This window comes from Myotis brandtii, unplaced genomic scaffold (genome assembly GCF_000412655.1).
Source record: "Myotis brandtii unplaced genomic scaffold, ASM41265v1 scaffold1137, whole genome shotgun sequence".
Taxonomy (NCBI): Eukaryota; Metazoa; Chordata; class Mammalia; order Chiroptera; family Vespertilionidae; genus Myotis; species Myotis brandtii.
Genome location: NW_005353916.1, coordinates 1,438,079 through 1,457,806, shown reverse-complemented (window position 1 = coordinate 1,457,806; position 19,728 = coordinate 1,438,079). Strand labels below are relative to the sequence as shown.

The 19,728-nt window shown below is 38.9% G+C and overlaps 1 protein-coding gene across 5 annotated transcripts in view; it reads right to left on the bottom strand.

Annotated features, from left to right (window-relative positions):
* The window catches only part of TRPS1 (trichorhinophalangeal syndrome I), a 238,770-nt gene that overhangs the window by 179,239 nt on the left and 39,803 nt on the right, over positions 1-19,728 (bottom strand). For 3 of the 5 annotated variants that reach the window (XM_005857821.2, XM_014547903.1, XM_005857819.2), the window contains 2 exons: positions 14,229-15,157; positions 288-1,420 (listed from right to left, as the gene is read on the bottom strand). In XM_005857821.2, the coding sequence (XP_005857883.1) occupies positions 288-1,420; positions 14,229-15,155 (2,060 nt within the window). In that variant the 5' untranslated portion in view covers positions 15,156-15,157. Of the gene's footprint in view, positions 1-287; positions 1,421-14,228; positions 15,158-18,592; positions 18,751-19,728 lie in introns of all 5 variants that reach the window. The other 2 variants (XM_014547888.1, XM_005857818.2) reach the window with 1 other exon arrangement.

The following is a 19,728-nucleotide window of genomic DNA, read 5'->3' as shown; positions in this document are numbered from 1 at the left end:
ACCCTTTCACAGGGGTCGCCTAAGACCATCCTGCATATCAGATATTTACATTACGATTCATAACAGTAGCAACATTACAGTTATGAAGTTGCAACGAAAATAATTTTATGGTTGGGTCACAACATGAGGAACTGTATTTAAAGGGCCAGAAGGTTGAGAACCACTGTTTTAGGTGATCTTGCTCAGTAACTTCCCCAGGTCACCACAATCATTCCCGACCATTTTTGGATCAGCCCCCTGTATTCTATCCATTTCTCGGTGCCCCCTGTCCCCACCCCCCGGCTTACCTGTAGTGTCGGGAAATCTCTTCTTCCACCTGGGTAATGAAATCACATTTGGTACATGAGTGTTCCTTGCTTTCCTTGACAGCCGGCGGCCCGTCCGATGCTCCTTGCAGATGGTTGGCTTCCTGTTTGACGTCGGATGCCTGGGACTCGTGAACGCTCTCGTAGTGAAAGAGGAGCACATCCACGTCGGGGGTGGAGAACGAGCACTGGTGGCACTGGTGTTTGACTCGCGAGCTCCCGGCCGCCCCAGGAGACAAGTGCAAAAGCAAGAGCGCGCAGTGGGAACAATTACTTTTCCTACAGGCGAACGGGTAAGTGATTTCTCCAAGGTGCTTTTCTGGGCTGCAGAGGCCTCTGGGACAGAATGGACAGTGCTTAATGGTACACTTGTGAATGTTATGGAGCTGCTGATAGTGACGGAGGAGTGGCCCCACGACAATGACATCGGGGCCATGGCTTTTGGAATATCTGAAGTCGCAGAACTGGCAATTGTAGCTGGTTACCACGTTATCCTCTGCCCCCTTGCTGGAGAAGTCCTTCTTTTTAGTCCCGCTGGAGCCCTTCTCTGCCTTGGTCATGGGCTCCCCTTCTGCACTTTTGGCCAAATCATTCTGATTAATGACGGAGCCCCTGGGAAGCTTGTCATTCAATTCTGGGTTCAGGCCGCCTGACGGCGCTCCTCCATGCTGCTTGCCATAATGTTCTAGCAGCTTCAGTGAGCTAGAGGACTCGCAGCTGAAACTACAAAATTTACACCAGTAGTAACTGGTGGCCTCGGTACCATTTTGTCTCGAGGAATCAAGGGGCTTGATGGGCACTGAGTAGCCAACAGGAGTGTCATCGCCCGCCTTGACCGTGATCTTGTCCTGCCACTTTCCCAAGTCTCCAGAGTCACTGGATCGAAGCGCAGGGATGGACTTGTTAGAGTTTTTCTCTGAAGGTTTGGCACCCTCAGAGGAGGGGAGAGGAGCTTTGATTTTGTTCGGGTGAGTCTGAAGAAAATGTTGTTCTAGTTCAGTTGACGAGTTGCCCATGTAAGTGAAATTGCAGAATTTACAGCGGAAGTACTTGGTGTTGCCTTGGCAATCTGGTGTTTTCCGTCCAATGCCGATGAATGTTCCACCTGAAGTGACCTGGTATAGAAGAGACGGATGTTACTTTACAGGTGTCATGAATGCCATGCTCTACGCAGGAGGGAGGAGAGGGCACGGGCAAGTGTTCCACATAAAAAAATACAATAGTACTTCTGCTTATTAGGAAATCACTTGAATAATCAGAGCCAAATAAATCCACTCTCCATTATTCAACAGCTACTCTATGAGAGGCTCATTATGTTAAACATTTTGGGCCAAAGTATCAGAAGAGTGTAAGTAGTAAAAGGACTAGAATTAATTCAAAGGATTTAATAAGATATACTTTTCAGGAAAAAAAAGGCGAAGAAAACAATTTTCTACAAAGTAGGTTTTACTACTGCCTCCTTCAAATCCACTTCCTACAAAAGCATCCAGGCCATGTGGGGATTTCTCCTGACAAAACTAAGTGTTGCTGTCAAAACCAGAGGCAGTTGCTTGGAGATTACTCAATGCAGAGGTTCTCCAAGGGAATCCTCTGTTCAGCTTCCACAGCGATGAGACTGCAGGCCAAGATGACATTTATTTTGGGGGGTAAAACCATGGTGCTGACACAACCACTCAAAATGGCTTATAATGATAAAGCCTGAGCATGCATTCTAAGGCTAAAAATGAAATGAATGCAGTGGGCTTGAGGTCTTGGTGGGTGAAGGAGCATCAATGTAAAGGTTTAAAATTTTTCCCAGTGTAGGACAAATGAAAAAAAGAAAACAGAACAGGGATGCATTAAAGTTCTATCTCCTAGCAAAGGCCCAGCCCCTCCTAAGAGGATCGTTCAAAGGCCAACATGCAAAAATTCTACCATAAAAATCACCACCGCTTTGCATTTTCATTATAAATGTGTATAGTATCTAGGCAATGAAGGCCTTCAAAGGGCACTTTATATAAAATCCTCACTCCCTCTCCGGTGTGCACCTCAATGGGCAGTTTACTAAGGGCTACCACCGAGCAGCCAAAATTCCTGGTTTAAAATAGAGTCTTTGACTGAAATGCTCCAAGGAGGGAGAGAGGTTTTCTTTCATCTATCAGAGGATTTTTGAGTGTTTCCAGGACCAGATGTCATACAGTAAGCACGTGGCATAATCACGTTCCGCCTTCTTCAACAGCTGCTCAAAAATGACATGTGTGATCACTGCTCATACCCAAATCACACCAGGAGAAAAGTCTCAAGCTTCTCAAAATCATGTAAAAGGTTCTAGTTGATATGCAAACAGTATTCCTTCAACACACTGAGAGGGATGTGTGTACCGCGATTGCACAGGACTAAGACTGAAGTCCATTCTCCCACTTAGAGACAGTAGTGACCGTGATCAAATGACGTAACCTCTCTGAACAGTAGCTTCCTCCATTGGGGCAACCTCTACATTTATTTTCAATATTACAGTTGTAGGACATGCACATGAACACATAAAACAGCTCAACATGTACTGTACATCAAGACAATCATTTACGAAGGTCTCCCACAGCCTTCAAAGGAAGGAGGACAACGTTTCACTTTTGACGTCTATACCCACCATGGCAAGCGCACAGATTTCAGCCTGTCACCAGCAGAGCATCATGTAACTAGAAGGGGAAGAATGGGCCCCCCTCTTAGGCAGCACCTACCAATCAGCGGTGTGACAGACGTCAGAGCCAGACCACGTGAGGACACAGTCTAGTCATCACCCAAACCTAGCAGTGCAGTGACTAAAGCAACTAAAGTTTGCCCCAAAATGGAATGCATACTACATTGCAAAATTCCTCTAGCTATTTCCCAATTCACTGGAGGTGGGGAGAAACCTCAATTTCAAAAAGTAAAACATTTAAATGAGATGCCATTAACTCAGGTACTTTGTTCCTGGACTTCAACTTAAATCAAAAGGGGGAAATTCAGAAGTATCTCATTATCTTCTAATGTAAGATAGAAAGCCAGTGTGCAAAATCTACATATGAAATGTGCTCATTTTAGCTACCATATTGCTTCCGAACTGCTGAGCTTCCTGATATGACATATTTCTGACTTTTGCTGTAGAACAGGGATTCCTGAGAAACCACGACACATCATCATTCCTTCGATTTTGTAATTTTCAAGCGTCATGTTTAGGATAAACTAAGCTGCTGTGATAACTACATTAAACCTTTTAAGTTGGTGGTGCTTATGTGGCTAAAAGTTGTGTTTTTTACCCAGGGGTAATCAGCCAATTCCATTATTTGGGATGCTTTTACTGGATATATATTTTATGCTGAAGAGTGCCTTCACACTACCACTGACTACTCTTACAAAACCACCCAAGCAAACAAACAAAAACACAAGGACCTCATTTGATGGCAAGAACAACAATACTGCCTCTTCTACAGGTTACCGATTTGCCTTCTTCATAAATAGCAGTAAATAATACTAGTATTTATCTTATGAAAAGCTAATGTAATATTAGCATTACATACTTTATATATTATAAAGCCAACTTTGGAAAACATAATTACTCAGTGTTACATTCCTTTCTCTTTCCAAAAAAAAAAAAAAATCTACATTCTGGTCATGGTGAGATATAACTGATATATATCATTTAAATGCCCTTCTAAAATAAAATGTAGTTTATTAATTTAGGAGACCATGCCTAAGACAATTGACTACATTTATTTTATTTTCATGATTCCAAAATGTTAACTTAAAACAATTATTTTCTAGGTTAAACATAAATACACAGCAAGAACAGCTATGCAAGATAAATGTGTGCAGTAAGTGTTTATTGGACATTATTGCCAGGAAATAGAGCTACACATTCAAAGAATTATCTCAAACTTTTCAAATAGTTAAACATAGCAAGAAATAGAAAAAAATATATTCCCTAGCTATGATTATACTAGGGAAGAGATCAGTAGCAAAATAAAGATTTTAAGTTTTGATTTTTCTTCTTTTGCTAACCAGAACTTTAATTGTAACCAATTAATTCAATAGTTCCTTTGATAGGGATGTCCACACTTTACAATTTCTATTAAACTGTAAATTCTGTTTGGACCAACTATTGATGTATCCAATCAGTAGTTAAGTAGCTATTGAGAGTTTAACTGTGCCCTCTCTGTGATAAATATCAGTTTACAACAGTAAACAAGCTAGACCACCTCTCTGCCTTTAAATTACTCATAGTTAAAGACCAAAATTTGTAGATAAAATCTTTTAGTCATTTACATTCATCTTTACTTGCATTTGTTTGTTCCTGAGGGAAATTCTGTAAGTCAAATTCTGTGGAAAGACACATTATGTAATCTCCTGGCACCTCCATATCCTCATCTTCACGGATATAATCAATATTGTACGCCTTGCCATTTTACAGGATTATTGTGAAGGTCAAGGGAGTAAATGGACCTGCAAGTGATTTGCAAAATCTAGGTCAGTGTGGTCCAAGAGAACGTTCTGAGATGATGGAAATGTCCTGCAGTTTACCATGCCCATGGTGGCCACTAGCACATGTGGCTATCGAGGGCATGAAATAGGGCCAGTGCAGCTGAGGAACTGCTTTTTTAATGTAAGCAGCTTTTATACATTTTTCATTCATTTAGTTTTAATTAACTGAAATTTAAAGAGCCACATGTGACTAGTGAATACCACAGCAGACAGTATGCTCTACAGTACCAGTCACATAAACAGAATTACTATTGAGTGAAATGAACTATCTGGTTGAATTTATCCTGCCAATGGGATGAAAAGACTGAATAGATGAGTACATGGAGAAATATCTCACTAAGGGCCCTGAGTCACCTGGAATAAGCAAGCGATAGTAATTCATGGCCCCATTATTATGGACTCAATCTGACACATAGGGCCTTCTTCAAAAAATAGAACAAAATCCATCTTTTGCCCAAAGACAAATTACTATGAAGCCGCTGCTGGTGAATTAGTTATATAAAGAAACACCCATGTTAATGCATGAACAAGAACATATTTTAAATTAATTTTCACTGATTAAGAACATAATGGCTTTTTATTCTATTTTAACCTTACATTTTAAAAACGATTCTTTCTATGAGGTATATTCCATGGCTTTCATTTATAACTCACACACATAGGTCTTTTCACAAGAATGTTTCAGCATATAAACTAAAAATATAAGTGGTTGGCTTTTTTTCAAGGTCTTTAACCCTCAATTTATTTCTCCCTTCCTAATAATATGGAACAACCTGTAAGAATAATTTAAATTAATATGTCACAGGAAAATATTTTTTAAAGCCTCAGAACTCTTAAAATGACACTTTAGCACATGTACTTCTGTTCAATGGAACAAAAAAAAAAGTTGTTTAACTAAACACAAACTCTTCCTTAGATGCGGTTCATTTTCAAGGACTATAATTGACAGTAACAGAGGGACAATTAGGAGGGTGCTTATTTAAAAGGGCTTGAGGTTATGGGCTGATAGTCAAAAAAAGTAAAACCTTAACAATAAAAAGTTCAGGTGTTAAAAAAATCACTGTTCAAATACTGAAGTTACAAATAACGTGAAGTAGTCTGCAAGGGCCAATCTTGACTGAAAATAACTAAAGTCAGTATTAACGTGCTAATCTACAGAGGGGATATTTCTGCGTAGTACTATGCTTCAAAAAACACTGGAGCATATCATATGCCTTAATGATGTATCGTGATGGAGACTTTAAAAAAAGTTCAATAACAAGTCTAATTAGATGTCAATCATCTCAGTCTCATGCCATCACAGCCACTTCCTGTGTCACTGGATCAACTGGAATAAACACCCTACCCATTTGGATTTAGAAGCACCAACAAATATTTAAATTTGTATGAGGGGCAAATTTCTTTTTATTATGTTTATTGATTTGAGAGAGAGAGAGAGAGAGCAAGGAAGAGGGAAAGAGAGAAACATCTATGGGAGAGAGAAACATCCACTGCCTCTTGCACCTCCCCTACTGGGGACCCAGCCTGCAACCCAAGCATGTGCCCTGACTGGAAATCAAACCACCGACGTTTGGGTCCATGGGACAACACTCATCCAACTGAGCCACACCAGCCAGGGCATAATGGGGCAAATTTGAGGGTAAAATACTGCATCTTCTTAATTACACACATTTTTATCACCAGCTTTTTTAATTACAGTAATCCACAGTCAAGCCCCAACCTGGTTTCTCATTTTACTCAGTGTAATACTGAACTAATTCTCTATGGTTATTTGGTATTGGGGCTGATAGAATAGCAATAAATCTCAAAGTCAGTCTCAATAATTTGGAAGACAATCTTTGGGGGAGAGGGGGCGGAATACAAAACAAAATAGAAAATGAAGCGCAAGTAGATTACAAAACGGTGCATTTTCCATGTACTGACTCACCATCGCCACCGGCTCATAATGGAGATAAATAAAAATTGCATGTGTTCTCTGAAGAGTGTCTTAATGGGGAAAAGAGAGTCAAATCACTGTGGAGCATCCTTCCTCCAGGAAAGGGTGCTTTGTTGCATGCCTACTGTGCCAAGCACTAGGCATACACACAGAATCAACACAGTCCAAAACCCCAGCCAGATGTCTGTAGTTTAGTACAGACAGCTCACAAGTCAATCGATGACAACAACAGTGGAATATGTGCTTCTGCTGAGAGATGTACCGAGTTCCATGACAACACAGAGGAAGAGACCTAACCTACACTGACAGGCCAGCAAAGGCTTCCGGAAGGAGGTGACAGCCCAGCTGCGGACAGATGAATTAGCATTTGAGATGAATCTCAAAGGCAGTGGTCATGGAAAGGTTTTTCAGGTGCAGGAAATAAAATGAGTAAAGCAGAAATAAGGGTGAAACAAGGGAAGTCGTTCTCAGGAAATGTGGAGGGATACTAGGGGAGGGGTGAGAAAGAATTTGGAAAAGGAATGTCTTATCGGAAAGTCTATATGTGATTATACAGGTTTAAATAAAATGATAAGGTTTTTATACAAAGTAGACCTACACTTCCTACAAAATGTAGGAAAACTGATCTATAAATAAAAATTTTAAAAATTAAAGAAAAGGAAAGAGGAAAGAGGGAAGGAAGGAAGAAAGGATAGAGAAGGATAGAGAAAAAGAAAAGAAAGGGAAGGGAAGGGAATTGAGAAGAGAACAGAAGAGAAGGGAAAAGAGAAGAGAACAGAAAGAAAAAAGAAAATACATAAAGAAACCACTAAGAATTTACTAAGTACGCCTGAAGGGTGTTGGCAGTTAAAGAATAAAGAAGAGGAAACAAACCAATCAATTGCTTGGGGAGAGATACCTATCAGAAAGAAATCCCGGGTAACTGACATTTCCAGTGGGACTGACTAGAAAATGGGAGAAGAGAACAAAGGATGGTTTAAAAAAATGTTGCATGAGAGAAGGAACTAACAACTTTAGTTTTACACAAGTTGACTGGGAGATGCCAGTGGAATATCAAGGTGCAGCTACCCATCAGCTGGAAAAACAGGTCTCAGAACAAACCACTGTTTATTATAAAATTCCCAAATATGTTACTGGGCCCATGAAAGAATCCCAGTGTCCTTTACTCCTACCTTAGCAAATCATCTAATACTCAAGGAGAACAGCAGGTAGACAAGTAAACCATTTCTGCATTCTCAAGCTCCTCACTGTAGCCCACACTTCCCTCACACTCGGGATCCAGGGAAATCGCCCAGCCCCATGCATGGGTGGGGTATGTGATACACTCAAATTCCACACTCTAAAATATGCTGACGTTTCCGCTGCCTACACTTCCTATGAAATGTAGGAAAACTGATCTATAAATAATTTTTTTAATTAAAAATTCCGTACTCCTAAGCAAAGTTAAATTTTCATTACACAGCCTTGGACACCACTAATGCATCTCCTTACCATTTAATCTTCACAGACAAACCAACCTGGATTGTGCCTAGTAACTAGAAGAGGAGAATACAACTCTCAGACCACATGTAAAACCATAAATTCCCAAAACAAAGTTCTCCAAAAGAGGGGAATATAAATAAATCAAATACGTGGATGAAATGCCGCTGAATTTGGAGACCAGACATTGCATCACCCTTGATGGATCAGATCAAAATGTGGCCCTTGCTCACTCTATCTGAACTAGTTTCTGTAGCAGAAGTACCAATGAAAATGAATCACAGTAATTTTAAAAAAAGACAAATCAGCAAAATTAATTTCCTTTTCAGCGATTTCAATTATAAGCCTAGCAAGTTCTAATAAGGCAGCATTACATGACACAGATAAAACAACCTCAAAGAAATCACTTATGTCCCCAAATTCATTGTGATTCACACATTGTATGCATCACAACCCTTGTGTGGCAGCTTACATCTCCTCCCTTTGTTGCAGTTGGCCTATGTTCCATTGCTATTCTAGTTGTAATAAACTCAGTCTTATATTTGGAAAGGCACTATACCATAGCGGTTAAAGACAGGTTTCCGTAGCCTATCTACCCTGGTGTACACACCATTTACCCCACTTACACAACAATGTGATCTTGGGCAGGTTACTTTAATTCCTCTATGCCTGTTTCCTCATTTTTTAAAATGGACATAATGGTAGTGTCAACTTCAAGGCTTTTTATGAAGATGAGTTAATTAGTACATGCAAAGAGCTTAGAGCTACACATGCACATATGAAACCTTTAATAAATGTTAGTTATTATTAGAAGCAAATCCAAAATTAAAGGGGAAAAACAGAAGATATGTGCAATTTTGATTATGTAAGCTATCAGATGAAAGAAGAATAGATCAAATGAAAGGTAATACAAAAATTAATTTTACATTTGACTTTCAATTAAAATTAAACAAAGGTCTTTTCTGATACTCTGAAAATGCACACTTACTTCAAACTTTAAAATCCTAGGATGAAGAATTCAAGAGGTCTATGGCCTAACCAGTCTCAGAAATAAACTCCAGGAAGGAAACTGAAAAATGAGAGGGAATTACTCTTTCTCCAAACTTTCCTGGGGTTAGCACACTACTTATGTTCCCGTGTTTCCAACAGCTGCATGTATAGTGTAATGACAATGACCCAAGAAACAAAAGGCACTAAATAATCAGTGGACTTGATACGGTTAGAAGAGCAAGCCATTAGAGGATAGACTTTTTATTGAGTTCAATAACATTAAATTTGATTGGATGCACTGATAACCATTTCTTCTTCTAAACATTCTGCCCAGAGAGAAATACTGACATTCAAGAAAGTGATACATGTTCTTTAAACAATAACACATAAACCAAAAATCAAAGAGGCATTGACATTTATCCTACTGACCCTCATGTAACACAGCCAAATGGAGATTTAACCATCATGCAGGTAAAGGGATTAGTGAAGATGGTCCAACTATTCTACTCCACCTGGGTGGCTGCATTATCCAGCTCGGCCGTCTCCAGGATGAAAATAGCCTGGTAAATGCCAGAACTTTGGTTTGTTTTATGGCCTTAGGGTGAGCATATGTTTTATTTTGCACACTTTATTACTTGTTAAAGAGACACAGTCCTGAATACAAGTATGGGTTATATGCCAAACACTCGGTACTCTATAGACAGTCTGAAGTGATTAAAGTCTCATTCACCAGTTGTTCTGAAGTGCAATTGTCCTCAACTCAGAAAAAAACAAAGAAACAGAACCTGCTAAGATCTACAACTTCCCTCCTACTCCAGATCAAAGGAAACTGCGAGGCAAAAAATAAATATTTGGAAATAAAATTCAAGAAAAGTCAAAATAGACCCAAATGAGATTAATGTTCTCTGGTGTTTTTTTTTTTTTTCTTTTCCAAGACCAAACTGTAACCCCCTGTTCAAATGAATGTACTGGCATATGTTAAGGATCTTTAAAGCTCAGAGTTAAATATGTTGAAAATATGAACACAAAGGATGACTTCCTATCTCTAAAATCTGTTCTTCCTGCTTCTAACATGACATATTGTGCAACTCTGATAAAAATATTTACAGAACAGACATGCAGTGCTCTTAGATCAAACACAAGACAGTCACTGGTAAGTTAATAGTGTCATTCTTTGGGGAACCTTAGAATTTCATGAAGGGCCACAATGAACTTAATAGCTGGAATCTGATAGCTACCTTCTTGGAGTCCTGAATAATGAGGAATCGCAGAAAAAGGCTTAGTCATCTGAAAAGGCAACATACACATGGTGAGCACTTATAAACTCGGGGTCACTAACTACTTTCCCGTGGGAAGCACAACTTGCCAGGACTCCAACTTTTATAACCTGGTCTGAGGGCTCAGAGTCCCCCATAAAGATGACACAAACGTCCTGATGCGCAGCACATTAAGCCCTAATGAAACAGCACAGTCCGTGTTTAACAACTCAGGCCTCCATTCAGCCATGGTTTAAATATAAGCATAATAAAGCAGATTAAAAAGAAAGAAGCTGTAATTACTTTTTGAAGAACTCAATCTCTTGTCCTGTTATTGCTCTCTCTGTGAGCCTCAAAGTCTGACTATAGGTAGTAAAAATTACATGAAGGGCTTACCAATCACGCCACATCCATTATTTTTAAAGATTTAAGCATAATAATTGATAAAAACAGGCAGGGAACATTTGAAACCTGAGGAACTAATATCCAGGTTAAGTCACGTAGCTCTGAGCTAGTGAACATATCTGCATTATATCGTTTAGCTGATGTATCTTTTCTAGTTTTTCTTGGTAAAGAATCCACAGATCTTCTGATTTCTGGGCGGGGCACACGCCTCAAGGTGGTGTGGGCATTTGATTTCCACAGACTCAGAAAAGACTATCCCGGTTTTATAATGGCCCTTTAAAGGGACTTCCATTATCCAGCTGAGGCTCTATCTACCATGCAGTACAAAGTGACACTGCTATTTGACATTATTTTTACAAAGGTGTAATTCTTTGACTTCATTACTGCTAATAAAATTGTCACAGAAGTGGATATTGTCAGTACACATATGTCTAAACTTCAATTAGTCCTGCAAATATATGTTAAGTTGTCTGAACTTGGAACTGGAAATCTTAAAATTTGTTTAAATGATTTCTTCTTCCCAACTGGATATCTCATGTTTGCACGCAAATCAAATTATTTAAAACCAACCATGTCAAACCAAAATATAGATCAAAGCCACAGAGTTCTTAAGTCCTGTACTCTGTCCCCTGTTCCTTTTTTCTTGGCCTAAAATGTCATAAATCTATCATTAACCACCAACTGTCCTGAGTGTTATAAAAAAAAGCCAATTTAATTGAAAAAGATTAATGAATTGCTCATCTATTACTTCAATTAGCTTAAGTTACAGATTGATCTAAGTAATTCCTAGAATTGAATGATTACTGTCTGCAATAGTCTTACTTACCAACATCTTTTTTTATCAGAACACACATGCCATTAATATACCCTAAATTTCTGATGAAAATGCATTAAAGAAATTCTACAGTCAGCAGTTTATCACCCACAGCTTTTAGCCTCCACACAATTCAAGTGACAAGTCGAGAAGCCCTCAAACAGCATTTCAGCAACACAGACGTGTGGAAAAAGGGGGAGTTTCAGATGTGCTTTTATTCGATTTATGCATCCAGGGAAGCTGTTCAATATTTATCTCAGCATAAAAATATTAACAAGTTACTTATCTTCAGACATGCTTTTGCATCAACATCTGGTATATGTGCAAAGTATTCAGGATTAGCATTTGGCCTACAAGAATATTTGGTGTTCTCTTCCCAAATTGCAGAAAGTTAACTCTCTTTAGACCTGTTTCTGAATCCAGTTGTGTTTCTGAAATAATTGCCCCCTTTTCCCACAGATTGCTTTTTTTCTATGTTTAGTCATATTATTTCTCTTTGAGGAAAAAAAAAATAGATCTTAACAAGATTATCTTCCTGTATGTTCTTTCCTGCCACTTTCTGTCTTCTTTACTCTGGGCTTCTGCAAGGATTTAGTAGATAGCATAGTCGAGGATCAGCTGTTTTATTTCTAGTTCTATTAGTTCAAACTCAGATAGCTCACACATCTGTTTTATTTCTAAGATCACTGCCCAGGAAAAGTGTCCAGCTCATTCTACCCAAACATAAACTTTACTATAAATAACTGAGAACCTAACAAATAACCATTTGGGGGAAATGGAAGTGTGTTTAAAAACCTGAATTCTTCCAAACTATAGGCCTTAGTAATCTTCCTTTTAGAGCCTTCCTGACAGCCCAGATCAGCTTCCCTCAGAAGTCGTCCCCAGAGTGAACAAACTGAAACTCCAGCCGGAAATCCAGGTATTAACATCATATTACTTGCTAATTATAAAACGCCATTTCACATACTGACATTATTCACTTCTAGCCCTTTTATCTAAAACACATTTTACAATCATAGTTTGACAGCAGAGTGTACCTGACATAAGACAGTGGAATGATCTTTAATGAGACAGCAGTTCAAAGCATGTAGCTTTCATGCATAATAGCTATGTTGACTTAATTTGCTGCTCCACGGAAATAATTCTATTTGTGGAAATTCACAAAGTAAGATGGAATTTTTAAGAGAGCTTTACAAGATGAAATTGGCTTTTTAAGAATTCTTTATATCTCCCTTAAAATGATAAGATTGCCATTGTGACCTTTTCAAAGGACTTGGAAATTTCTCTTCTGATTCTTCTTCTAAGGATTGCAAATATGTTCACTACCTCTTATTTATAACCCCCCTTGCCTGCCTGGCTTGATTGACACTAAGTCAATAGACAGGTCTGGATCAAATGCACTGTAGCTATTGCGTTGATAAAAATGTTTGATAATTTCAAAAATTTAGGAATCCAATTAAGTGTGATGTGATTTCATTAGTTCTCTGATACTTCTTCTAATCACCCCTAAAGAAGGTTAATATTAAACCTAATATGCTTTGAAATCTGGCCTAATAACACAATAAAAATCTACACACTATAATAGAAACTAATTTACTTTTCTCAAGTTGACCGTGAGTCTTGACTATGCTTAAAATAAAATAAGTACATTTCTTTAGAGTCTGTTCTGCAGTTCATTCTACTTGAAATGGCATTTTTTTTCATTTTACATATGCCATAACCAAGAGACAGAAGAGTAGATCAAAAAGGTACACCACGTTTACTAAAAGTAGATATCTGAATTACTACTAAATGCTTTCATAAATTATTATTTTCCTTACCTGCAGAAAGGAATGCTTTACTGGCCCATATCAAGGTCATTCCAGTATCCCTAAGTACTTACAATCACCTTGACTTCCTTTTTCATCAATGTAATTTTATTTCCAAATTTTCACTTGCAATTATGTTGCCTTTTCAGTAATTTATCTCTGTATCCGTCAACATGACCTAAATCTAGACCAATTTGATGTTGGGCTGAATATAAAATCAAATTCTAATCCAAGACACAGGAAAAACCCTCACTGAAGGAAAGACTATACAAAGACTATAGCAAAAGACAATCAATCTAAAACTAGAACAAAGTATGAGTCACTGCCATGTAGACCCGTAAAGATTAGTGCCATTTTTAGAAGACTGAAAAAAAAATCAAATTAACCATGAACTATAGACAGGTCTAGATCAAATGCACTGTAGCTATTGAGTTGATAAAAATGACTGATATTTTAAAAAACGTAGGAGGTCAAATCCAAAGCCTAGCTATTCCATGAAAAGACTTTTCCCAACATCATAGAAATATTGGGATTAATTTCCATGATGAGAGGCTAAAGATAACCCTGAATACCCATTTGGATGACAGAGCCAATGAAGCATGCTCATCTTTTCTGCTGGATCTAGCAAGCTACTACCCCTTGGGTATTGGGAGCGTAACTTTTACATGCATGTAAGAATTCACATTTCATTAGTAATAACTTTCTGTGTACAAAGAGATCACAATACAAAGCACAAACCTGTACATCATAGGTCCCATTTAGTAAAACGGGCCTTGAAGAGTTGATGTCCTGCAGCACACCAGAAAGCACGGAGCGGTTGACCTTCTGGAAGTCTTTGGAATGGCTGAACTGCACCATGTTATGAAGGGCTAAGATTTTGCTGTCCAGCTCAGCATCCTGCCTGGTGCGGTTATGCAGTCCTAAGTGATACTTTCGGAAGTGCTTAATCAGATCTGTGGGGTCGTTGCCATAGTAGCCATATCCACAGATATTGCATTTAAAGTCCTGAAGCTCTGGAGACAGAGGTGCCGGGTCTGGGTTGTCATTTACCAACAAATCCGTTTTGGATTTATTCAGTCTCACACCCCCATCTGAAGGCACTTGTGGGTTTTTGGAGGCCACTGCAACTGGGCTCGAGCCTTGACAATTGGCTTGACCACTCTGCGCTTGCCCTGTTTCCTCGGCGGCCTTTGGTGACATCTTAGGGTCTTCCTTCGTCTCCAATGAGTCCCCGGATGGGGTGCAGGCCATATCTTGAGGGTCATCTGCCTCTGCTCTTTGAGGAGACTTCAAGGGCTCACCGACTCCCCCAGCAGCTGGAGATGAGAAAGCCAACATATTTCTATCTGTCACCTCATCATGTGGGTAGGAGGGAAGGTTTCCTCCCTTACCGGGGCTTTCATAATTGAAGCCAGGCTTCTCACTCAGGACTGAGCTTGTTAAGTCCTTCTTACTGCTGGAAGATGGATCTTGAACATGCAAGCTCTGTTCCTCCTTATTATTTAGTTCTGCAGCATCACTCTGCTCCGTATTTTCTGACATCTGATCTGCAGAAAATGCTTTGTTCTTTGCTGATACCTTGCTTTCTGTACCTATAGGCTCCAGGGTCTGGCCCTCGCCTTCACTAGCAACGTTTCTCAGAGGGGGGTTCTTTTTCCGGACCATATCTGTAAACACATAAGGAAAAAGGAGATACGGGGTTATTTGAAGGTTGCAGACATGTAATCTAATCTAGAACATTTTACTTATTCTATTTCAGGCTTGTTAAGGTACACAATAAAAAGCTTCCTCAAGGGGAAAAAAAAACGACAACCCTCAGTTTTAAAAATAGCAAAAAATCGAGACTAAAGCCAACAATTAACATTTAGAAAATTTTTGTTGTAGAGTAGCTCATTTATTTTAAAATGGTTTTATGAATACTAAAGGATTAATTATCACTAGCTCTATCCTTCCTATCAGTTATCATTTCCTGCCAATTATAATTGTGCTCAATTTCTTTCTTCAGTCATACTCGGTGATATATACATATGCTTGCATACTTATACATGCTATATATTATGTAGAATGTGTATACATATTATGTTTATAGACTATAGATGCATGTTTATGTTTATAGAATATACATTACATGTTTAATTTTGTATGTGTATATGAACAACGTAAATTGGAACTCAATACTGTTACACACTGTGCAACTGAGATATAAATATAGTTTCCACCAAAATATCATCACAGTCAAAATATAGAAATAGCCTGCTATAAACGAAGTGAAAACTGCCCCAGTACTTTCAGCAATGAAGGATAAGAAATGTTTCACCTCTGCCTGCTGTTAAATTCCTTGAAGCCCCATTTGGGGCGGAGCGGGGGGGTGGTTGCCTGAAGTTAGGAAGAGGACCTGGTATGCATCAGAGTGGCCAGGCTGGGTTTTACAAGAACTCTCTCCAGAACGATGGGGAACCTAACTAAGCCCCAGGATTCCATGCACAGACTGACAGAAATAGTACCAATTCCACCATCAGGAACACACTGGACATCGACTAAAGTAAAATCTTAAATTAAACCACATGACCTTGTCATTTTATAGCTCAAAATGGCAAAATAATAGCAATTCCCTACGGTTCACCTTCACATGCTAATTCAGCTGTGCCTTTCACGTTGGTGGCATCAGTGAGCAGGGTCAAAATAAGAACACGGTGACAAATTCCTCTACTGGAGTCTAATGAATCGGAACTCTAAGGGTGTAAGGAATAAGAAACAATTTGTGTTGTGTCAATAAAAGAATGCAGCAACAAAGGCTCGTTGAGGACCGAGGTTCCTGGTCTGTGTTCCTCAACCTCCTCTCCCCTGGCTGAAAACCAATGAGTACTGGGTGAGGTTGTCACCCCAAATGTCCCGTGGAAAAACCCACCTATGACAGACTAATCAAATAAGGCTTCTGGGCTCGCCGACTCTGCCACAAGGACCGATTTAACAGTTAGTTGCACCATGACTATCCAAAACGTCCTGAGCAAATCCAAATTCATAACATGTCTTAGTCATTTTCATCTATAATGTGTCACAAGTGGTGAGGGAACCACACCGGCTTGGTATATCCGGGTGTGCCTTTGCTTCTGAAAAGCTGCTCAAGCAAAATTTTTATCATAGGAATCACTAAGCCAAGATAATGTACTAGTTAGAGTATAAGAAGTCATTTATAAGATCAAAATTCACTCTATTGAATAATGTCAAAAGCAGTGTAACCGGCCCAGCTGGCCTGGCTCAGTGGCTGAGTGTCAACGTATGAACCAGGAGGTCACGGTTCGATGCCAGGTCAGGGCACATGCCCAGATTGCGGGCTCAGTCCCCAGTAGGGGGCGTGAAGGAGGCAGCCGATCTATGATTCTCTCTCATTATTGATGTTTCTATCTCTCTCTCCCTCTTTCTTCCTCTCTCTGTAATCAATAAAAATATATTTAAAGAAAACAGTGTAACTGTACTTAAGAAGTGCATTGCTCTTCTTTTGTACACAAATAGTGCTAGTCACCAAGTATCCACAGAATTCCGTTCTTGGAACAGCAGCAGCCACAACAACAGCATTTATAGGATGAAGGGCTGAAGTCGGCAGTCAAGGGCAAGAGGCAATGAACACCTGCCAGGCTTCTGAGGGGCTGGGCAGGGGAGGGAACGTGGTCTTCACCTTTGGTGGCATTACTGCTGGGCCCTAAACTGGAACACTGGTTAACTAGTTTGCTTTTTAAGGTTTGCATATTAAGTGTCTTATTTGTGGATGTCAAAGTTTTAGGAGACATGTCGTTTTCTGTGGGAAGTGGTAGAAGTTGGGAACTTGTACCAACACATGGAAGACTTGAGGGCCATTTTACTGGTAGTAAAGAAAAGGAAAACTAATTAATAAGAGGGAAGCTTAAGAAATCAGTAATCATTTAAAACACAAGAGTTTGAGTAGGAAAAATAGACCTTTTTAACTTAGTTTACACACTAAAACATTCTAAATTACGGAGCATCAGCCATCCCTACATGTAACAATGTGGTGATTTGGCACAGCCATCGTCTGCCTTTCCCTCTAGAACTTCCTGTGCGTTTTTTCCATTGCACATAATGCCTTTAGTAATACTGCAATTTAATTTTTGCTTGGACAAATACTGAAAAGCCACATCATTTAAATTTTAATATTTCTCCCTTAAGATAAATAAAATCTAGCAAGGATGCACCAAAGTGAAATTAATAAGGTTACACAAAAAAGATAAAAATCTAAGTGAAAGGCAGGATTCATGAAGAAATGAGAATAAAATATTCCAATTCATTAAGACTCTCCTCCACTAGATTAAGAGAAAATTAAAAAAACATAGTAATGTCAAGGTAATTAGAAAAGGCAGCAGCACTTTACATAGCAAGGGAAAGAAGATAAAGTACTTAAAGTGAATATATATACATATGTTTATATTGAACAAAGTAACTTGTTTTTCAGAACAACAAAAACAGTGGATCGTGCTCATTTATTGTGACTGTGAAGAAAAGTAAGGGTCATAGTTTAAATACTTCTCAACCAGCATCTATAGTGACTGAGGAAAAATGTGATTTAATTAAATTATCATTCTTTCAAATTTCAGTTCCTTCCTCTACCCAAAAACAGACCTTTAGAACCCATATGACTCACTGATTCCTTATGTTGAATAGAGCTCTTAATAATATATATCACAAAGAATGTTAACTGCTAAAACTTCAAAGAAGTCTCAGAAAGGTCATTTTGGTTTTATTTTTTGTAGTGGGGGAAAGGGGCCTGATCTTTTTAGTTGGGTTTAAAAGAAAATATCCTGGTTAATTTAGTTGACTACACTTTGAAGTAGCTATAGAAAAAAAATATAATTTTCTACTGGAATTATATCACCATCATTTTTCAGAATGACATATTATATAAATATAAGCACATTTGCAATACTTCTAAGTGGAAGAAACTCCCCTAACAAATCATAAGTTAGATGCCGAAGGACTATAGCCACCCTCCAGTTATTATCTTTAAGACAAATAACAGATTGCACGATGTTTCACTGTGTGCCAAGAACTTTTCCAGTTAACATGTTCACTTGAAAAAATAGATCACATACTTGTAAAGTCATACCCAGCACTGACTTCATAAGGCATGTGGCTTTAGAATGCTTTCTACAAGTATTAATCCTATTAGTCAACTAGCAGGAGGCTAACGCAACTGTCTGAGAAGACGCTCGGAAGACACAGAAGACATTTTGAGAGCTGATCTGTACATCTGCAAAACAAAGCAAAACAAAAATATTTTCCTTCCTAAATGATGTAAACACACTTTAATGTATCACACAGAAAATGCATTGCCATGCCAGCGCCGCAGGCTGCTTGAAAGACACCTGATAAAAAGCATGAGCAAATCTTGAGCAAGATCGTCTCCAGCCCCATGGGCTTTCATCAAGCGGCAGAAGCAGGAACACGACATGAAAGGGAATGGAAGTCATTTTCACAGCAGCCTGGGATGTTGGTGAAATCATGGAACCTCTAGAACCCTCTGAACTCTGAGCATCACAATACTTACCTACGTTAGGGCAGGGATAAGAGACCTTAATTAGTAAACATGGAGGGGCATGCTTCTAGAAGAGATACCAAGTGCATTGCTGGGACTGCACAGTCACGGCTGAGGACAAGTGGCACCCATGGCCAGTCCCTTGCAGACTCATCGTACCAGTACATATGCCATGCGGCTGAGGATAGAGCCAGTGCAATGCTATCGGCAATTCTGCATCAGACCCACGTAAGCCTTACCAAGAGTTACAGAAACACTGAGCGCTGTGACGTGTGTTCTCTCTCTAGCTATTTGCAGTCTTCTATTTTCACTCTGGATAAAGTAAGCTTACCAAGTCGTGATTGAACCAGCTTGAAACCCCCGTTATACCATCATTTTTATCGGAATAAATTATTGAGGCAGATAGTGCATTAATGGTCTTCTTATAAATTAATCAGTTGTACCATAAATATAATATATACACTTATGTAAGTAAATATATACATATACATATATGTATATAAAATCACATCAAATTTGGTAACCCCATTTTAAACGTGTTTTTATTCTACTAGACTGACTATAAAAAGAAATTAAAAATACGAGTTACAGTAGGCCCTCTGTAAATGACCGTTTAGATAATGGGGCTAAAAGTGACTTGGATAAAGAGGATTTGAAGAACGTAGTAATGAGAGCTACAAGGGTGCTAATTTC